General features: G+C 39.6%; 1 protein-coding gene across 9 annotated transcripts in view; it reads left to right on the forward strand.

Moving 5' to 3' along the window:
* TRIP12 (thyroid hormone receptor interactor 12) overlaps positions 1 to 21,338 on the forward strand; it is a 79,738-nt gene that overhangs the window by 18,304 nt on the left and 40,096 nt on the right. For 7 of the 9 annotated variants that reach the window (XM_064666411.1, XM_064666416.1, XM_064666418.1 and 4 more), the window contains exons 2-4: positions 8,371 to 8,517; positions 17,445 to 17,570; positions 18,539 to 19,338. In XM_064666411.1, the coding sequence (XP_064522481.1) occupies positions 8,420 to 8,517; positions 17,445 to 17,570; positions 18,539 to 19,338 (1,024 nt within the window). In that variant the 5' untranslated portion in view covers positions 8,371 to 8,419. The remainder of the gene's footprint in view (positions 1 to 8,370; positions 8,518 to 17,444; positions 17,571 to 18,538; positions 19,339 to 21,338) is intronic. The other 2 variants (XM_064666419.1, XM_064666420.1) reach the window with 1 other exon arrangement.

Here is a 21,338-nt window from a genome sequence, read left to right on the forward strand (position 1 = left end):
TTAGTGTTAGGTTGCCCCCTTAGCCAGCTTGCAAGAACTCAGCTAAGATTTACTCCTGGTCCAATTTCCCAGTGCATGAATAGGGTGATTTTTTTTTTTCTTCAGTGATGAAATGAAGCTGTGGATTCCTGTGTACCATGAACTGGGAACACCAGTTTTACAATCAGACCTGAGACACCTGAGCCTGCCTGTGTATCCTGTGCAACCATATCCAGAGTAGAACATGAGCAGGTTTTTTTGTTCCTTTAAGCTATCCAGATAATTGGGAATGTTCTGCTGTCTTAACTTTTGCAGGTGCTTCTTTTTTTTTTTTTTCCCCTCCTCTCCAGACAATCCATAGGCTTCTCTTGGTTCTTGAGCTGACAAGTTGGTTGTACTTGACCGCCAGTGGCACCTGTGCTGCTCCCTAATTTTGAGTAGTGCCCCGTTTGCTATTTCAGTTTGACTTTTCCACAGTCCAGAAGGACTCACTGAGGTCCTGGCTGTGGCATTTAGGCCAATCCACTGTTGTGTTGCTAAAGGAATGATGAGTGTCAGATCTTGGTAACCTTCATGGAACAGGGTTTTAAGCTTCTTCTGGGTCACTGAAGACATCTCCAGTTTGCTTTTCCATACCAGATCCCGTGAAAGGTCTCTGCAATCTCAGACTTCAAATTCAACTGACCTGCTTGAAGCAGAGGAGACCATTCATCTTCTAAAACTCATAATCACTGTCACAAAACTGTTTTTATCAACACCTGGAGCATGTGATAGCATGTATTAGGACTTTCCTTAAACAATACTTGACCTCTGACTTCCTCAGACTGCGTTCTCAAACCGTGGTGTCTTTTGCACAGGTATCTTCCAGTCCTTTCCCCAGAGAGAAGTCAGTAGGTAAGGATGCTGCTTTTCTGGCTTGGGATTATGGCATGTATGACCTGTTGATCACACAGTCCTAACAACCTGGCCATTCCTCTAGCAAACAGTGTTTGCATCGTTTCAGAGGTGTTTTCAGTGTTCTTATCTCCTGTGGAAACTTGTAAATCTGCAGTTTCAGGTAATGAATATTTGAACTTCCAGTTAGCAGTATAGTTCCCCCTCGTTCCAACCGTGAGATCGCAAATGAAGATATTTTTGGCTCTTCCCCTTTCTCTTTCATGCCAAGCTTTCTCTTCCCAATCTCTGTCTATATGTCATTACAGACATATAAACATAGATACAGTTTGGAGACTCTAAACCTGATGCTAACATCCTTTCAGGTTTGAAGCCACCTGTTTTGCTGATTCTATGAAGGTGACCTTTGGCATTTCCACTCTATTGGCTGGAAGGCTGGGCAAGATCTAAGCTCTTGATAGACTGGATAAGGGCAAGGTGACTTCCTAATGCAGCAGGGCCCAGAGGCTGCCACAATCTTCTGATGGCTGTTTGTTGTAAAGTCAGTGGAACAGAGAGTAACTCCAGTTTCTTTACTGATTTCTTTTTTTTTTTTCCTTTTGAGTCTGTAGCTTGAATGTATTTATGGCCTCCTGGTATTTGAGAAGTTTTCTGCAGTATCTGTTCCTTTCTTTAGTATGTGGGGTATTTTTGAAATGGTTAAGAAATGCTTCCACAAGAATGATTGTAGAGTAGCTGAATTAAAAAGAACTCTTCCACTGTAAATTAATCTAGGAAGAATATTGTGCTGCAGCTTTTTTCTTTTTTGTTGGCAATTTGGAAAAATATCTGCATTAACAGCATATGTGTTGTCATATTTACTCAGTGTAAAGAAGGACATGTGAGCTAGTCCTTAATCTGTAGTATCTCCAGAGACTGGACTCCTTTGACATTTGTATCTTATGTGCCCATTTTCCTTCCTCATCCTAGTCCAGGTTACTGGATTGTGCTGTTGAGGACCTGAAGGGGCAGGAGTGCTTTTGGAGCTGTGTGTGTGTTCAGTCGTCCTGCTTGGCAGTTGTCACTTCTCAGAATGAGAGATCTCTAATGTGATCTCAGGTTCTACTTTCAGCAGGTGGTTGGACCACATGATCTCAAGAGATCCTTTCCAGCCAAGGTGTTTTTAATCATTATGACTTTAACTGTTGTACTTCAGTTGGACCCTATGTCAAAAAGGCATCTGGTCTGAAGAGAGTTTGCCTCTGTATGCTGTTAAGCTCCACTTGTCTTCCCATTGATACCTTATTAATGTCTTCAGAGAGAAGTGACAAAAGTGATACAGTTCTTTAAATCTGTAGAAATTCTGTGCCTGAGGAGGTGTAGAAATCGTTTCTTCACAGTCAGAAGAAACTTCCTTGATACCTACTTGTCCATCTTCTTAGCAGTGAGGTAATGTCACAGTATTAGGAGGCTGTACAGTCTTGTTTGTCCTGAAGATTTTTCTGTATGTACTGGATTTGCTCTAGTGTTTGTGCATGCATTTGTGTGTGTAGTTTTCTAGTTTTTCTTTAGCACTGGGGAAGGAGAACACAAAAGCAATACAGTCCAGCCTAATATATGATTCAGTATGATTTTGTGTGGTTTCTGTATCAAAAGAAATGCATGCACCTTAGTGTACCTTACAGCTCATGGAAGAGTATAGTTTTCCCCTGGTTGTGTATAGAAAATTGCTGTCTGGAAGAAGGGAGGCATGATGAGAATTCAGGAAATGCTGCAGAAAAATTTTCTAGGAAGTTTTCAGTATGTTATTTTACCTACTCCCTAAATTCTTCCACAAGCTACTTCTACAACTAGAAGGGATGAGAGGCTGCTAAATTGAAAATACAAGCTTCTGCCTGCATGGAGCTTTGACATGAAATTTATGTTTCAAGGTGAGGACCTCACTGGAAAAAGAATTGAGCAGAGTGGATGACTATTTGGAGAGTATAGCAAGGAAGAATATTATGTCAAAATCAGCTGCATAAGACTGAGTTTAAAGCAACTCTCCGGACTAAGAAGTCAATTTAAGTCAGCTGGTGAAGTAGTAGAAGTAATTGAATGAGTACTTGCAAGTGCTTGCTTGTAAGGCAAGAAAATAGGTGTGTATGTCAGCAGGTAAATCAGGAGAATCTTGTGAGCAGTGAGCAAAAATGAGGTGCAGCTGAGATCAGTCGAAAATGAAGTAACGTAGATCTAAAACAATTCAGCGGTTACTAAACCGTGGGCAGTAAGTCCTTCAGTTTAGTTGCAATTAAAGTCTCAACTCTTGAATGTGTTGTATGTTTGTATATTTAGAATGTTGTTTCTATATCTTAAGTGACTAGATTTGCCACAGAAACAGCTGATCAAGTAAATTAATGTTGTCTACACTGAAGTAAATGAATACAAATCCGAAGTCTTAGACGTAATATTTTCTGATATGTACGCCAAACTCTGAGTTCTGGCTGGCAAGATGTGCAACTTGCTGGAAGAAAATGTTCTGAACTTACAAGGCATATAAACATCCTCCTGTCTTGTCCTTCTCCCCCCTTCTTTTGCCTAATACTGACCTCAGGGCAGTAAGTCTTTGCAGTTTTGAGGCACTGTCTTGCTGCTGCAGCAGCATTAAATAAGGCACAGGGTTTTTTGGGCCAAGGTATGAAAAAGCAGATGTACTGAGCTCAACCCCAAACAGATATTATAATGGAGCATTCTAGGCAGAGGTGCTAGGCATATCCTGAAATATTCTGGAAATTGGAGTGCAAGAGCCTGAAAGAATTCTTGCATTACCAAGATTCTTCCACAGAACTTAAAAACCCAAACAAACAGAAACCCCAAACAAATAGGTTTTAGAGCTCCTGCAGGTAGATTAGGAGGCCCTTGTGAGAGAGTTCAGTTCATTTTTTACAGGTATTGTTACTGGTTTGCCTTGTTACTCTGTTAGTGAGCCCAGAGCCTTCTGGAGTTCTTCAGTTAACTCTTTTCTTCTCTGTAGCCTGTGTCATGGTAGCTGCATTATAGTTCCCAATATCCTACAGGGAGTGATTAGGGTGCTAAGTAAAAGCTCATACAGGCTTGTTGTGTAGTCGTCTGTTTCCTCTGTTTGCTTCAAAAACATGGAAGAGTGTTACTCATTTCCTGTTGGCTTTTCCACTAGGATAAAGGTAAAGGCTTCATGACAAATTAGCAGGTAATTTTTGTCTTGTGTTCCTGTATAATTCTCCAAGCAGTATGTTGGCTGTTCATTAGCTGTAGTGTTTGCAATAGCTGTGTCAAGTCTACAGAAATTAATTCTAGTTGCTTTCCTGTACAGTGACAAAGGTGACTGTAAATAGTAATCAAATAGTGATTCCTACAACCCAAGAACACTATATGCAGGATAAAAAGCATTGGATACCTGTGCTGTTACATGGCTTCAGAAGATCTGTTGTGGGTTTATTTGAAATGCTTGGGCTTTTGGAATTCATCCTTGTTCTAAAGAGTCTGCTTATGATGAGAGCATCTGTGGGCCAGTGCTTTGGCATCATTACAGCTAAGAATATGGAGTTATGAGACAGTAACTAAAGTGGTTTGTTTGCAGATAACTTTATGCTAGAAGAGGGCCTGAACTTAAAAATTCTGAAATCACAAAGTTTGTCAACAGAAGCACGGAGGTCTGATGTACAGTTGTAGCTTTTTTCTTATTGATTGTGGGTATGGGGAAGAATATTTAGTGTAGTTGAGGAAATGATCTTAAAATCTGACAGGACTGCACTGGCCCATTTGGCTGATCTCTACTGGGTTGCACATTTCCTTTGAATTTAAGCGTCTGAAGATGGGAAAGAATAAGCCAAGTGCTTTAAGAGACTCACATGTGGAGGGACAAGTCTGAATGAGAGCAGTTGGGATTTAGGAACCTCAGGGCTCTTGTGGTTCTAGCATGTGGAAGACACAGTTGTGAAAAGATCTCTTTGTTGCTGGACTGACTGGGCATATGGTATTGTGTGGCTTGAGACACTTGCAGTGAGACTGAAGTTAGTGTTTTGATGTTAAAGGTCACAGTTGAATCATGAAGCAGCATTATATTAAAAAGAAAACTGGGAATCATATGTAACAAGTACGCAATAAGAAATGCAGTTAAGTTGAGAGGTTTCAATATAGAAAATAATTCTGGACATTATCTTGACTTAACAGATGCCTTACAGGATAAAACAGCTGTCATTTCATTCTTCTACACAGCTGAAAATATCGTGTGTGTGACAACACATTGTGGTGCATAACTTTTAAGCACAGTCTTCTTAAAGTGTCTGGCTGACCCAGTGCTGTGGTTTAACCCCAGTGAGCAGCCAAGCCCCAAGCAGCCACTCACTCACTCCCCCACCAGCAGGACTGGGGAGAGAATGGGAAGGGCAAAAGCCAGAAAAGTTGTGAGTTGAGATAAAGACAGTTTAATAGGGAAAGAAAAAGCTGCTCATGCAAGCAAAGCAAGACAAGGAATTCCTTCACTGCTTCCCAATGGCAGGCAGGTGTTCAGCCATCTCCAGGAGAGCAGGGGCCCATGATATGTAACAGTGGCTTGGGGAGGCAAACACCATCACTCCAAATGTCCTCCCCTTCCTCTTTTTTCCCTCCACTTTATATACTGAACATGATGCCCTGTGGTCTGGGATATCCCTTTGGTCAGTTGGGATCACCTGTCCTGACTGTGTCTCCTCCCAGCTTCCCGTGCACCCCCAGCCTCCTTGCCAGCGTGGCAGTGTGAAAAGCAGGAAAGGCCTTGGCTCTGGGTAAGCCCTCCTCAGCAAGAACAAAAACGTCTCTGTTATCAACCCTGTGTTCCACACAAATCCAAAACATAGTCCCATACTAGCCACTAGGAGTAAATTAAACTCTATCCCAGGCAAAACCAGAACACCTGGACAGATCAGTGTTAAACTGAAGTTTCCCTAGGCAGGGCCAGAATTGCCTGTGCAGTGTTTTTCTGTAGCTGACTCTTGTGGTGGGGTGTGGAGAAGCCCATGTTCTGGCCCGAGGTGGGAAAGCATGTGGCTCAGCTGGCAGAGCTCTGAGTGAGCACTGCTCCTTCTAGAATGAAACTGCTGGAATGCACATTCTTATTGTCAGTATGAGGTGAGACAATAGTTCTGTGGCAACCATTTTGTAGTAGGAGTAAAAGTTTGACATTAGTGCAGAGTTTCAACCTCAGTTGACCTTTTACAGAGGGGGACACTACTCCTTTTAGAAAATAGACAAAATGCACCTCATTTCTGATAGTAAAGAAGAAAATTTTTTTTATTTGATGTTTGAATACAAGGAAACAGAATGCACAATATTTGACAGTGCCTGTGATTGACTTCAGCTAGACCCCCTAGGTAGAGCTGGAACCTTGGTCACCTTTCAGCCTAGTTAATGCTGGGCTTTGTTTCTTGCCTTGGTATTTGAAGAAAATGCTGCCACTTACACTCTCCTCAGCTTGACTAATCTGGCTACACCAGCAAGCTGGCAAGATTTCCAGCTATTCCAGGCCTTTTCTGTTTCATTGTAAATTCTTTTGTGCTCTAAAGTATAAGAAGTTGTAGACTAATGGTACCATGTATTACTGAAAAGCTTTAAACCTTCCTGTTAGTGGGAATATTGGTTATGATTAAGGAGTTAGAAATAACTGTGAGGATGGAAAGCTCACCTTTGGAGGAGTAGGGTTTACAGCGTTCTCAGTTCTTAGTCATCAAGACTTCTAGCTATGAGGTTCATCATACAACTGTTTCATGGGACTGTGTATTTTGTGCTTTACTTACATTCTTTCAAGTTCCTAAGCATAAGGTAAAAAACGAAACAGCAAAGGTAGAATTGACTTGTTTGTTAATCCTACTTTCTGCTTTTGCTGTCTGCTGCTATGTGGGACCTCATAGTGAAAAGAACATGAGAAACTTAAAAAAGATGCTTTTGACTCTTTTGTTATGGGGATTAGAATGAGGAGCAATTCTTCTGCTTAACTTGTATTCTTACCTTACTTAAAATATTTCTGGCATGCTAAGCGTGGACTTTTAGTTTGTGTTATTACAGCGTAACAAGACTGAATCTGAGCTAGCAGAATCTGGATCAATAATTTCTTGCACTGTGCAGGTGTCATGATGATATACACGTTCCTTTTAGTGTGATATGTGAGGTAATGGTTTGCATAATACCACTTTATGTGCCTGGGTTCTTATGGCCTACGGTAAAACTGCATCACTTAGGATTCTTTCTCCCTGCCCCCTCCCCCCCTTTGTTCAATTCTGTAGGCCCTTTCAGAGGAATAGACAATTACAGTCAACTATTCACTGGCTTTACTGACAGTGCCAGGTCTGGAGAGTTATTTCATTGGAGACATTTGAATTTGAATCTGCAGCTGAAATGTTTTAAACTTTTTCCTGGCAGACTTGTTGCTTACTGTGCTATCGATATAATAGATACCAAATTGCCATATAGGCTATCGTGTTCTTAAACAAGAACACACTTCTTATGGCTTTTTTTTTTTTGTCACCTGCAAATAACCTTTTTTTACCAGATTCCACAAAATTAGAAATAGTAGAACTGGATTTGCTGGTTGTGGTCCTGTTGCTATGCTGTCTACATGATAATACTGATTTAGCACAGCATACAGAAGTCACCTCTCTTCAGTGAGGAATTAAGTGAGACTTGTTCTTGAAATACCTCTGTATCTGAGGACTACAGCTGGGTGTTATAGTAGTCTTTCATAAGTAACTACTAAAGTATCTGTAGACCTGTAGCAGTTACAAAGCAATTCCAAAAGCAGTAATACAAGGCCATCATATTGATTATTTTTGAAAAATAATTGTGTGCACTTATTAATCCTTCTGTCTCAAATACCTTTTCCCACTCATTAACCTCTTGTGAGCAAGAACTTCTTGCTTATGTAGCTAAATCTTTTCCTGAGTTAAGTATCTTGCAAGCAAAAGTTGCATAAATCTGACTAGAGAAAGAAACTGCTTTAAGAGCATAGTGGTTAACTTACTTCTGTAGTCTTGTGAATACTCTTGCTTGTTCTTGAAACTGGCATTGTCATCTCCCACAATGAGAGTTAAAATACTTGAATACTGTTGCTCTCTATCAAGCATTGAGTTTTTCTTTAATGTTGATAAACACAGGTTCTCCTAAATTACATTTGTCTTGTCTCAACATAGTTACAGAAGCCTACCAGAAAAAAAGGATGTCATCATAGAATCATAGAGGACTTTGTAGTTTGGATTGGAAGGGACCTTTAAAGATCATCTAGTCCAATAGGTCAACTGTATGCTATATATATATATATATATATATATGTAAAAGTGGTTGCTCTGTATTAAGGTTCTAAATGTTCTTGAGGAGAATCTTGGTCCGTGTGTCTTTTAACCAAGAATTGCTTAAAGGTTTTTGTCTTAAGTTTTTGCTTAAACAATAGCATTTTACACTTGCCTCTGGAGGCAGGGCAGTGAGTCTTCATGCCACATGTCTTACGACTCTTTCTCTCTTGTCTTTCAGTGAATGATAGTGTCTAGAAAGGGTATGTCCCTTCAGGAGAGAGGTGCCAATGTCCAACCGGCCTAATAACAATCCAGGGGGGTCACTGCGACGTTCACAGAGGAACACTGCCGGGGCCCAGCCACAAGACGACGCAGTAGGAGGAAGGTATGACTCTCAGCTCTGTGTGTTTTAGTATATAAAAGTAAAATTGCTGTGATTTAATTAGAGAATGAAGTTTTCCACCCTGCAATCCAGGCACTGAAATTTGTGTTAGGTCTTTTTGCCTGTGAGATGCTCTCTGTACTGTTACTGTGTGGGGTGAAACCATGGGTAGCTCACTACTGTACATGTTCAGCCAGAATAGCAGCAGTAGATCTATGGGGGGAAGAAGTGTAGCTGAGCTATATTCCATAGATCACAGGTAATAACAAATTCCTTCCCTGTCTTCCTTCTCTGATAACAAAAGTATGTGGGGGGGGGACAGGGAGAATCTGTTACTGGAAATCTGGGAAAATCTATGTTCCTATTAAAGAAGACTGAGTAACTAAGTGGTACCATTCTGTTCCTTTTGCACTGCATATTAATCCTCTGCAGCTTTTGAATAATTCAAGAAAAAAAAGGTTTGCCATCCTTTAATATGCCTGATCTAGTAAGCAAGTGGACCAGGTTGTATTAGTTCTGCAAGTGATTGCCTCTACAATGCAGAATAAAGATCATTAAAACTTTCCTGTGGATGCCTGTATAATTATTGCTGTGAGTGAGTGAAGTCTGTATGGATAAGTGTTTCTTTTATTTTAATATAGTTAAAATACCAGTCTAATGAAGGTTACAGTATGATGGTAGGCAACATCTGTCTGTATTCTGCTCCCCCAGACATCTTATTGGTGCAGTTGTTTGAATACATGTACCTTGGACTTGATTTTTTTGGGGATAAGTGTATTAAAATATTGCAGGTCAGTAGGACTGTCGTGGTTTAACCCCAGCCAGCAGCCAGGCCCCAGACAGCTGCTCACTCACTTCCCCACCAGTAGGATCAGGGTAAATGGGAAGGGTAAAAGCCTGAAAATTTGTGAGTTGAGATAAAGACATTTTAGTAGGGGGAAAGCTAAGGCTGCAGACACAATCAAAGAAAACCAAATAGTTAATTCACTGCTTCCCAAGGGCAAGCAGGTGTTCAGCCATCCCCAAGAGAGCAGGGCCCTGTCACACACAGCGGTGACGTGGGAATACAAACGCCATGGCTCCAAATGTCCCCCTTCCTCCTTCTTTCCTGCACTTTATATACTGAACATGATGCCATATGGTGTGGAGTATCCCTTTGGTCAGTTTGGGTCACCTGTCCTGGCTGTGTCTCCTCCCAGCCTTCCAACTTCCTTGCCAGTGTGGCAGTATGAAAAGCAGAAAAGGCCTTGGCTCTGTATAAGCACTGCTCAGCAATAACAAAAACATCAGGATATTACCAAGCCTGTGTTCCACACAAATCCAAAACATAGCCCCATACAAGCCACTGTGAAGGAAATTAACTCTACCCCAGCTGAAATCAGCACAGGCACAAAAGAATTTTTTTGTTTTAAAGCATTGGGCTATAAAACTTCAGGAAGATGAAGTGTATGTCTTACGGGTATAAAGTCTAACTGAGAACAAGTTGAACAACTGTTGAATGGGTGAAGAAGGCCAACTGTTCTTCTAAGGAGCTTCTGGGAGAATAATTCAATCTCAAAAATGCAGCTTCACTTTCTCTAAACTAGTCCACTGTGCAAATGGACAAGCAGATTGATAAACACAAGGATTCTCTCCTGGACTAATGTGGCATAAGGAGGGGGAAGCTGCTGCCTTATGCTGATGATTATTTTGTAAGCTAGAATTGTTTCTGAAGAATATTTCTTTTAACTGAGGCATACTGAGCCTTTCATTCCCTTCTGTTCATTATGTGTTGTCTCTGAATCTCAGTGGATGTTTAAGTTAGATACTGCCCTTCCAACTCTTTCCTTATACACTGAGCTTGACCTGGGGTGAATCAGCCTCTCCCTTGAATAAAGAATTAGAGGCAAGGGGTGGGGGATTCCTCTTCAGATATCTACCATTAATTCAGGTTTTATAGCACAATGCCAGGGAGAAGCTCTACAGTGAGTCAGCCAAATTGAGAAATTTTAGGGGTAGCACTGTTCTCTTTCAAAAAAGTTACTCATACATTGTTTTGGTGCATTGTGATCTGTTACTTATGCTGTCACATAATGATTCAAGATGCAGTTGTGTGGAATGGCTGAACTTCTTCCACCCTCACCAAATCTGTGTGAGTCAGACTTCCATGAACAAGAGTGTATTGCACTCTTAAACTATGTTAGACCTTTATCAGAACCAAAGCTCCTTGCTGAAGTAAAGAGGATGGGAGAAGCTTTGAATCTGAGTAGCTTTAGAACAGGACCTCCCCTGCCTTTCCATCTCTGAACAGCCATTTTGGGCTGGCACAGCATCTAAAAAGGCCTAGATATAAAGCATGCTGGTTAATATAAAATGTATAATAAATTAATCATCTTTTACTGTCGTCAGTATCTCCTCTTTAGTAAGCTGCTGGGCAGCAATGACCATGGTACAAGGACCAATGTAAGATAGATCTGTCAAGTCCTTGGCAATTTTGTACATGACATGGAAAGAGCCAGGCTCTCAGATAACAGTCGCTTTTTTCTGCTTGCCTGTCTTTAGACACAAAGCTCAGGACTCATCCTACACTGGGTCTACATGCAGTGGGTTACTGTGTTTCAGTTCTGCTGCTGAGCAGTATGTAGGAGAGTCTAGAGCTTACAACTTGATGTGTCATTATACCTTGCTGTACTCCAGTGATACACACTGCTTTGGCTGCTGTATTAAAAGAAAACTAAACAAAAAACAACACACCTTTTCTTACATAAGGGTTTTCTTGTGCTTCCTGACACAATTTATTTCCAGCCTTTTTTGTGTTTGTCATCTGTAAACTGAAACTCTTCAGTTTCAGCTGTAAAATCACTTAAAATAGAATAAACAAACTGTGGAAAGACTATTTCAATAATACGTTCGTATTGTGCAAATAGCTGTGAACCTGGGATGTATCTGTGTTAGTGTTTTAGTTGGAGCTGGGAATGTTCTTTTGAAACAAATCAGTCATCCTAACCTGCTGTGCTTTGGCTAACATCATGGAATGGTCTTGGAGCACTTGAACTGGAATCTTTTTGGATGAAACTGAACTGAAAGTTATGCTCTATAAGAGCAGTTCATGTATTCTGGTCACTTGGGGTTTTAGTCTGGTTTGCTTTGAAGTAGAAGTCATTGAAATGCAAAGATAGTGGACATTTATCCTTAATGGGAACTATCTTGCTTTACAGATTTTCTTCTGTTCATCTGTACTACTTGTAGTTGTACAAACAGTATGAGATTTTATTCAGCCACTTTATTAGATCCACGTGCTTCTTAAAAAAAACCAACAAACAACAGATCAATACACAAAGATGAAAAATGCCCAAACCTCACACAAAACAGAAAAACTACTGTTGCAGAGTGAATTAGACAGTAATGTGAGTCTGTAGGGGGTTGTTGCTTCATGCCTAAAATTAGCCACAAAGTTTGTAAGCAAACTTAAGGGCCACACCTTCTGAAGTGTTGGAGGTTACTTCACTTTGGTCACAGATATGCAATCATAGCCCTTCGAGCAAGGACAGGTTTTGATACTGTCTGAACTTGTGTACTTGATTGCACTTCTCCTTTGTATAAATAGCTTTCTAAATGCTGGAAGTGCAACAGCTTTTTTTCTTAAGGCTTTTGTGTGGCTGAGCTGCATGTATTTTCAAAACACAAATTAAGTGACAAAAATTTGTAGAGTTTGTGCAGTTTGGCACTCATAAGTTCAGACTTAGATGTGACATCCAGTAATCTAAGGTAAGTGAGTGCTATCTCTTATGCTCTGGAGTGAATGGGATAGACTTCAGTTGAGAGAGGTGTTAAAAAGGAGAGAGGCAGGAGAATGATAGTGCTGCCAAGCTGAAGTGCTAATGTGTGTCCTTCTAAAGTCTTTTGACACTTTTACAGATTTAAGGTCTTTTAACAAAAGTTTTAAAAAATTGAACTTGCTGAGCAGCTACTGTCCACTTGCATAAAGACTTTGGAAATTCTGAACTTTTGTATGGTCTATTCTAAATGCAGAATCTCCCTCCTGTGACATCTAATATTGACAGATTGGCCTAACCTGGAAGGAACAATGCAAACCCATTTTCCTCTAGATGAGGCTTGTTTCATGTCACATCAATACTTGTAGTCAAAATGAGCGGGGAAAGCCTGTAATGGTTTTCTGCTAGAGATTTACAGGCAGTTTCACATTCAGCTCAGGAACTTGATAGGAGCTTCAAGTGTTTGATTTTTTTAGAGATGTATTTGTTTAAAAATATGAACAATGATACTTGGCTCACAGACAGCATAGAAAGAAAGATGCTTTATTTCCAATTTGTGCTGCAACAATGGTGTGTGCTTTTCTCTAAATAAGAAAGAGCTGTGTGTTTGACAAGAGATTAATATAAACTGGTGAACTGGTGGAGTGTTGTTCCTCCCATGTGTGCATGTAACCGCACTGGCCTTGGTGAAGTTGGACTAATGTGGTTCTTCACTTTCTGTTATCAGTAGTGATGCTGAAATAACTCTGTGCTTTGGATTGCTTTCAGCTCTTGTAGGTATTGTAGTTCTTACTGGCTTTACTACCAGTTTGAGAAGTATTTAGTGTTATCCTCCTAATTTAGAATTACTGTTACAATGGCACCTTCATAATTGTACACCCCATACCCTCGTCTGAAGTATCTTTCCCAGCACTTTCCACTGAAGGATGTCTCTGCAGGTTTGTAGGGAAGCAGTAATGATACTGAAGTTTCCCTTTGCAGCAGTAAACCCAAGAGGAATGGGAAGCAGATGCCCTAACCCGAGCTTTCTTTGTAGGGGCAGGAGAAGGGGGTGGAAGGTACTTACTGGCACTTTGTTAACTGTGTATCTACATTGTTACCATGTGTGTTGAAGAACTGTGCCCTTGTGGCTTAGCTCCCGGGGATGCTGTAGTATTTACTTGGAATGGGAGCGATTTGGAAGCAGTATTGTGAGGCACACAATAAGATCTTTTCTGGAAGTGGTGCAGTTGACTGTTCCTTTCAGTTGTGATCAATGTTGCACTATGCTGGTATGGAGTAATGGAAGTAGTCTTATATACTGGAACTTTTTACTAATGCTGCAAACATTGTTAGTATTTTATTAGTGACATTAATTGCCAGTGCTTTTCTTTTAACCTGCATATTGTTAGCCTTTTGAAATCTTTAGGAACAACAGTATTTAAGTAGTATATCAATTTGACATAAATGACTGCTATGCTGTTGAGTTGTATATGAAAGTAGGATACTTCATAAACAAATTTTAATTATTTTTGAAATATAATACATACATGTTCGTGTGCATATGGGATTGAAGGCGAAATGATAGATGAGATCCTCGTTGGCTGCATGTAGGATGTTGTTATAAGCAGAGAGAATGCTTTTGTCAGTTATACTGCTTTTGTTCTGAACAGGATTGGTTTTGGACCAGTTTTGGTAATATGTTAAACTGTTAAAAACTTACCTGCGACCTGTGAAAAACTAAATTTAATGTTTGTGTTGGTGTGGAAGACAGGTGGAGTATTTCTGAGGAAAGCAAATAGGTGTTTTTCCATAGCTTTTTCATCTGTGCTGCTGCTTTTTTTTTTAATCTCATTTTTGACAGAAGTAGGAGTGGTTAGTTTTTGCAGACTTAATGTTTGGAAGCATTTAATAGCTCACTCTCAGCTGCTGAGAAAAATTACTTAGATGAAACACTTTGTTTATTAACTAACTTCAAAAGGTACTTTTTTTTAATATGCACAGAGTAACTCTTTGAGAACAGGTTCTAGTTGGTTCTTTATTATGGTTTTGCTCAGGGCTGACGTTTTCCACCATATTGTTTATATAACACAGTGAGCTAAATGGTGGTTTGCTTGTCAACTTGTATGTGTGCTTCTCTAAACTTGAATGTCTGCCTGGGAATTACAATGTGTATCAGCAGACAGCTTTCCCTGTTGAGTAAAGCCTCGGAGTGGTTTATGAAACTGTCTTTAAGTTGGGGGAGAGGTGGAAGGAAAACTAAAAACTCTACAAAACAACACTTGAAGGTGCAGCAAGAGCTCAGTCTTTCTGGACCTTTCCCTGAGAGTGGAAAAGGACAAACACAAGCTCATAAATACTTACCTTGTCATTTTTTGTCATTAATGAGGAACGTAGGCTCTCAAAATACTTGTTGCTGGAATGTTGCTTTAAATGAAGATTCTTAATGAATGATACATTAATGGAAAAGACTAAAGAGCTTGTAATGGTAAGTTCCAAGTGGAAAGCCTTGGATTATGGACAAGAGTACAGGTAGTTTACAACCTTGAAAAGAATTGGCCTTCCAGCTGCTCATGGATCTTTCATGGCCCTTGGTTGTTCTCCAAGCACCACCCTCTGTGTCGAGCTTTACAGATTGTTATGCTTTTGTATGTAAGTTAACTTTTTTAAGGAGACCTTAAACAAGCTGTCACAACTTCAGTATAAATTGGGACTATGATGCTTGCTGGTTGGTGTATGGTTAAAGTTCTTTTACCTTAATCCTGCAGACTCTCCGAGTTGTCAGGCTTCTTGCTATTGTATAGACCTTATAGAAGGGTAATTAATGTCCTGTTCCTTTTAACTGACATGCTACTGCATGCACAGTTGTTATTGTCTTGTGTACTTTTTCTTTGGAACACATGCAAGGTGAGTGATTAAACTCAGAGGGAGAAGTGAAAGCACAGTAGGTCTTTAAAAATGAAATAAAAAAAATTCCCATCAGTTTTAAACTCCCCATTTGTTGCATTTCTAGAGTAACTTTTCTGCTCAGTGTTTTTACTGATCGTTTCGTGGATAAAGAAAAAGCAAATGCGAGTATTCTGCATGAGGCAGCATTCATCATCCCTAGAATATGGTTGTAGCTTTATTAGTCCACATAAATTGGATGTTGTTATGAAACTGTATTTGTAAAACTTGTAAGAATCCAAAGGGTTTAAAGGTGAAAGGGGAGGAGCCTGAAACAAGTGGAAACTCTTCAGTGCATGTTTTGCATGTATTGCTTTAGCAATATTTTAGTTGAAAAGATCTTCAATTATTATGTTCTGTGAATATCTAAAGCAAAACAAAAATCTTTAAGGGAAAATAACCTTTTAAAATACACTTCAGAATAAGTGAACTCTGATCAGTTTAGCTTACATAAAAAATGAGATTCCTGCCAAGTGTAAATTATGTAATAACGTCTGTTACTCCCATAATAAAAACACTTCAAGGGGAAAATTAAATTTCACGCCTTAATCTTTTGTTGGGAAAAGGAAAATCCAAACACTGAGGGTTGGGTGAAACATTCCCAAGTTTACCTTGATGGAGTTTGCTGTTGTGACCTAGAGATCTAACTATTTTGTGTCACTTGCTTTTGATAGTAAAAATTACTTCTTGTAGTATGATAAATCAAAACAAATTACTTCTTGAGTATGGAGAAGATGCTGTTAATTTAATCTTTGCAGACTGTCATGCTCTTAGAAAGGTGAGCATGTTATTATCATCTGGGTGGTTGGACTTGGTACTTGTTTTCTCTGGACATTGAAGTTTGTGTTGAAGTCCTGAAGAGGGTAGTGAAGCTTTCTGGTTAGTAGTAAAATTAGCTTTGCTTTCGCTACTGGATTTCTGGCATTTGGTTGGAAAAAACTGTTTGAAAGCTTGTGGAACTCTACTACTTCCACTTAGTCTGTTGGCCTAAATTTTGTGATGTTTGGGGTCATGGGTTGGAGCAGGACACTTAAATTGGAAGTCAGTGTTCCTCCTCTTACACCTTAGCATTCAGATGTTTGCAGAGCTCAACTCAAAGGAGTAGATAGCTGAGGTTAATAACATATAAACATATAACAAGAGTTCTTCAACTTTGAAACATGACTTCTTTCAGTGTTAATACTAGACTAGTTTGAGGTTTCATAAAGGTTGGTGGTGCTTGGTGGTTCTCTGTAGCTATGAAATGTGCAGTGGAGTTTTCCTGGTGGCAGCTGAGTCAAAAGTGTGTTCTATCCAGGGAAGTGCAAGTGAGATGTCCCTTGCCTCAGCAATTATTTATACTGTCCTGTTCTAAATGCTGATGAGCTCTTTTCTGAGTCTTGCAGATGGTAATTCCAAGTGGTTTTGAAGCTAAATGTGGAATATGTGAAGATGTAACTTAAGTCTTAAATTTTATCCATGGTATAGTATTATCTTTGTCCTTCAGTCAGAGCTCATACAATGAACCAATTTTTGCTTGCAGCTGAAGGCTGCTTGGAAGGCCTCTTGTAGCTTATCTGTGTGAAACTCATTCCTATCTCTGACATCACAGGTTTCCTGTCTCATCTGACTGCCTTCATTGGTAGCATGTGTTTCTTCATTCTTCTTTCCTCTTCATTCCTCAGCTGTTACCACACAGCTCTCAATCCTCTGAACTGGTGGATCTGCAGCCAGAAAATAACTGGTAGGGTTGAGATTTCCTACCAAGTGAAACTGGCTGCATTCCTATTCTGAGCACTTGATTTTTTTTAAACTGAAGAACAAAGATACAAACTCATAACTGTATAAAGACTTAATGCATGGAATCTCGAGGTAGATGAGTATATATCTATTTTTGAGAAGAGATCTTTGACAGGTGCTCTAGTCATGTGCCTTACTGTGCTAGCTTAATGCTTAAGTGAATAATTCAGTAATCTTGCAGATCAGAAAAATTTGAATTTATCTGCACAGCTCAGGAGTTAGATGATGTTTTATTCATTTTAAATGACTAAATAATTGTGTGCCTTACAAAACAGTTACTGGTAGTGATTTGTAACTGCAACAGGTGATTCTTTTGAAATGCTGCTTTAATATTGGGAGCTGATATGGAAGGGTTTGTAGCTGTAAATGAATATTTGTAAATGGCCCAAAAATAAATAATAATTCCACCTACAGGTCTGTATCTGTATCTTGGAATCCTGATAGCTTTCTGTTTTGACTTTCTGCTGACAGGTCACATTTAGGGCAGGCAAAACATAAGGCACATAGCCCTCCTGAGAGTAGAAAATCTATTTCAAAGACACCCAAAGTGCAGTCTAATACTACTTCTGAGCAGTCCAAGGGACACTTTTCTAAAAGGTAATTGCGCTTCATATTCATATGTTAACCAGTGTTATCTGCACTTCACAACTGTGTATAATGTGTTGAGTTATACAGAGTTCTTATACTACGTATGACTAATAGATTTGAACTAATCTAGGTGTTGCATTCACTGGATGTGTTTCAGTGTTTCAAATTCTGTTTCTGTTCTGTTTTTCTAATTCACCAACTGAGAGCATTCCATCAGTGATGGGGAGGAAACGATTTCTGCATAACTAGTCCTGGAATACTTGCAAGGTCTTTCTCCCATTCTTCTGCTTCATGTTGGGGGAAGATTGCCCAAGGAGTTTGGAGCAATGTCCAATATGAATTGAAACATGCAATAATCTAAAGTATGCCTGTGTTCAGAGTAATCATCTTGGTATTGCTTTGTCTGCTCTTCATATGCTTCTGCTATTTACACACTGGAACAGTTTTCTATCATGTAGAAGAGAATTTTGCCATTTCTGTGTGTGATTCACTACCTCAATTTCAAGATTGATGAGAAACTATCCTTTCATTAAGAGCCTTTCTTGAACTAGAATCCAGTTATGACTAGTTATGCATTACTGAACACTCCTTACTCTCTTGTGGAACTTACATTCTCAAACATTCAGATAACACCTTCATGGCTTGATTTTTTTTTGTTTGTTTTTTTAAATCAGTTTGTACCAATATACATAAAAAAGTAAAATCAATTCAAGTTATAACTTCCTCTTTAGAAGGCAGTGTACTGTGCTTTTATTTTGCAATTTGTTTAGTTTTTATGCTAGCGAGTATGTGCAATATGATTGTTCTCATACGAGCATGTTGTGGCATTGTTTTGTTTGTTTCAGTGTTAACCTAATCAACAGTTTCTTACGTGCAGTTTCCTTTATTAGAGAATGATGACATTTATCATGCAAAACTGTTACAACTGTGAGGTTTCCTGAGTTCAGCACTAATGCTGTTCCTGCTTACTTCTACAGAGGCTGTAGTTCATCTGCTGTTTTAATACCACAACAAGAAGATCCAGAGAGAGTCAATACTTCAGAAAAGCAAAAAACGGGGCAAGTGCCTAAGAAAGACAATTCTCGAGGAGTTAAACGCAGTGCTAGTCCAGATTACAGGAGGACCAATTCTCCCAGCTCTGCTAAAAAACCCAAAGCACTTCAACACACTGAAACTTCCTCGGAAACCAACAAGCCACATACTAAGTCTAAGAGAAGACACTCAGACCAAGAACAGCCCAAGTCTACACAATTGCCATCAACAAGCAAGGCTCACACCAGAAAGGGTGGAGCTGCTGGTAGCTCCCGAAGTCAGAAAAGGAAAAGGACAGAGAATCTGTCTTGTATAAAGAGTGGGTCATCAGTTGAATCAACTGGCACTGAAGAGAAGTCAGCAAAAGTCTCCAAGCTGGCTTCAAAATCGGTGACCTCAGCCAAAGCTGGGTGTAACACCATCACCGATTCTTCTTCTTCAGCTTCCACCTCCTCCTCCTCTTCTGCTGTTGCCTCTGCTTCTTCTGCTGTTCCTCAGGGTGCCAGAGTGAAACAGGGAAAGGACCAGAGTAAGGCTAGACGTTCCCGTTCTGCATCTAGCCCCAGTCCAAGAAGGAGTAGCAGGGACAAAGAACCGAGTAAAACAGGTGGCTCTTCGAAGTTTGACTGGGCTGCTCGATTCAGCCCGAAAGTCAGTCTGCCCAAAACAAAACTGTCTCTACCAGGCTCTTCCAAGTCGGAGACATCAAAACCTGGACCTTCAGGACTACAGGCTAAGCTAGCAAGTAAGTTGTTCTTTTGTGGAAGAATAAGCACATGTGTTTTAAAATCAAGTCTTCTAAACAAATACTTCTGTTTTCAAGCTTCTTGGGATCTTCCTAGTAACTTTTAGTGTGTTCTGCTGAGTTTTTAAGTAAAACTGTGACTGAAACAATTTACAGCTAAAGCAGATGATTTTAGTGCAGTCAGCATTCTGTAAATTTAAGTTGCTTCTCTGTCTTTCAAATTGATTTTAAAAATAAAATATATGCAAAATAATTGAATGTTGTGATGGGGACATATACGTTATAAAACACTCTTGATTATATTCTTCTGTCAGATTTTTTTTTTCCTCGTTTTCTTAAGCCTTCTGTCCCAAAGTGGGAACAATAACTGCTGGAAAACAAGTGCATTGTATGTGGTTTCTTCTTTCAAACCTACCTTCCTAATTTTTCATTGCTGTAAAACTCTCTGATGTTACTTTAAGAACAGTAATCTTGTAAACCTGGTGTACCTAGTGCTGGGGATGTTAGTCACTTTATCTTTTAGGTTCTCACAAAGTATGTCTTCTTTTTGGTGCTGAATTTGAATAGCAGGTACCGTTGTTGGACATGGTCTCTAACAAATACAGGCTGTTTCCAAGCAGAGCACCTGCTTGCTATAGATATGCTTGTAGCTCTGCTGTCTTGAGCAATTTTTTTTTTAAATGCATTATGCTGCCTTCGTGTGCTGAATGATTTATTTACAGCATGTATTCTCTACAATGTAAGAAGTTGGATTCCTAAGCTTGCTTACAAAGTTCCTTTACAAAGGAATTGTGTGCATGAACCCGTAGATTGTTGTGCATGGTCACAAGTAGCCTGTCCCAGCTGGGGCACATCTGTAGCTAATACTAATGCAGGAAATAGGTGGAATAAACAACAGCAACTGATTGTCTTCCTGTATAATCAACACGGGTCAATTAAATCTAACAGGTATGTTTTGGATAACTTGCGTGACTGGAGTATTGATTCTGGAATGACCTAACCTAAGGGGTGAAGAATGGCATTGGGGAAGTAGAGAGGACTTACTTGCTTTACAGCAAAGATTGGTTGTTTTTTTTTTTTCTACCTGCTTCCTGGTTCAAGAATTTACTGGGTGATGAATTCCAGAATCAAAACTCTGAATTTGCACAGGGTGGAATGAGAGGGAAGTGAGGAGGAGTCAGGCAACAACAGGAACGACCAACAAGTTCTTGGCGAAGTCAGGCTACAGGCAGCTTTTTAGAAATGAAAGAAAAGCAATAGGGAGAAGAGAGAATTTGCCTCCAACAAGTGAACAACAAGAAGGTGAAGGCAGAGAGTAATTCATGTGATAAGTTACAAAACTTCAGCAAAGAGTGAGAAGGGGAAGGGGGAAATAGCACAGTGTAAGGGGTGGGGTGGGGTGTGTGTTTAGTAGCTTGAAAAACAGTGTTGAGAATGAGCCTAAACTGTCTCCATAAAGGCTGTACTGAGAAAGCCAGTTTGGCTTAACTTTCAGGTCATGGAAGAGCTAAAGTTATCTTTTGGAAAAAGCTAAACTTCAGTTCAACTAAAATGTTCAAGTCTATGTGACAAAACCAAGTTGGTGTGGATTGTAGAGGTGTGTGTGTAAGTATAAAATGTCACTGGTAAGGGGCACAAAGCACGGTGAGAGATGTTTCTAGAAGCAGTAGAGGATCAGGTTATTTTATGTAGAGGGCATCCTACTTTGAGGTAGGGGAAAAGTGCTAACAGGTGATACTAGGAAGTCTAAAATGTCTAATGCCTCTTTATTTTACCATAGATTACAGCAAAACTTATTCCAATAAATATAATTAATCACTGAATATCACTAAGAGTAAGAGCTCAACTTAGAAGTGTTAAACTATGATACTTTCAGATAGTCTCAGTCTTTCAAATAGTGCTCTTTGACAACAGGTTGAAATGATCTTGGAAGCAATAGTAAAGATTGTTAGCTTAGCCCTTTTTTAAAAACAAGCTTGTGTGACAGCTTCAAAATATTG

The sequence above is a fragment of the Pseudopipra pipra genome, chromosome 10, assembly GCF_036250125.1.
Source record: "Pseudopipra pipra isolate bDixPip1 chromosome 10, bDixPip1.hap1, whole genome shotgun sequence".
Taxonomy (NCBI): Eukaryota; Metazoa; Chordata; class Aves; order Passeriformes; family Pipridae; genus Pseudopipra; species Pseudopipra pipra.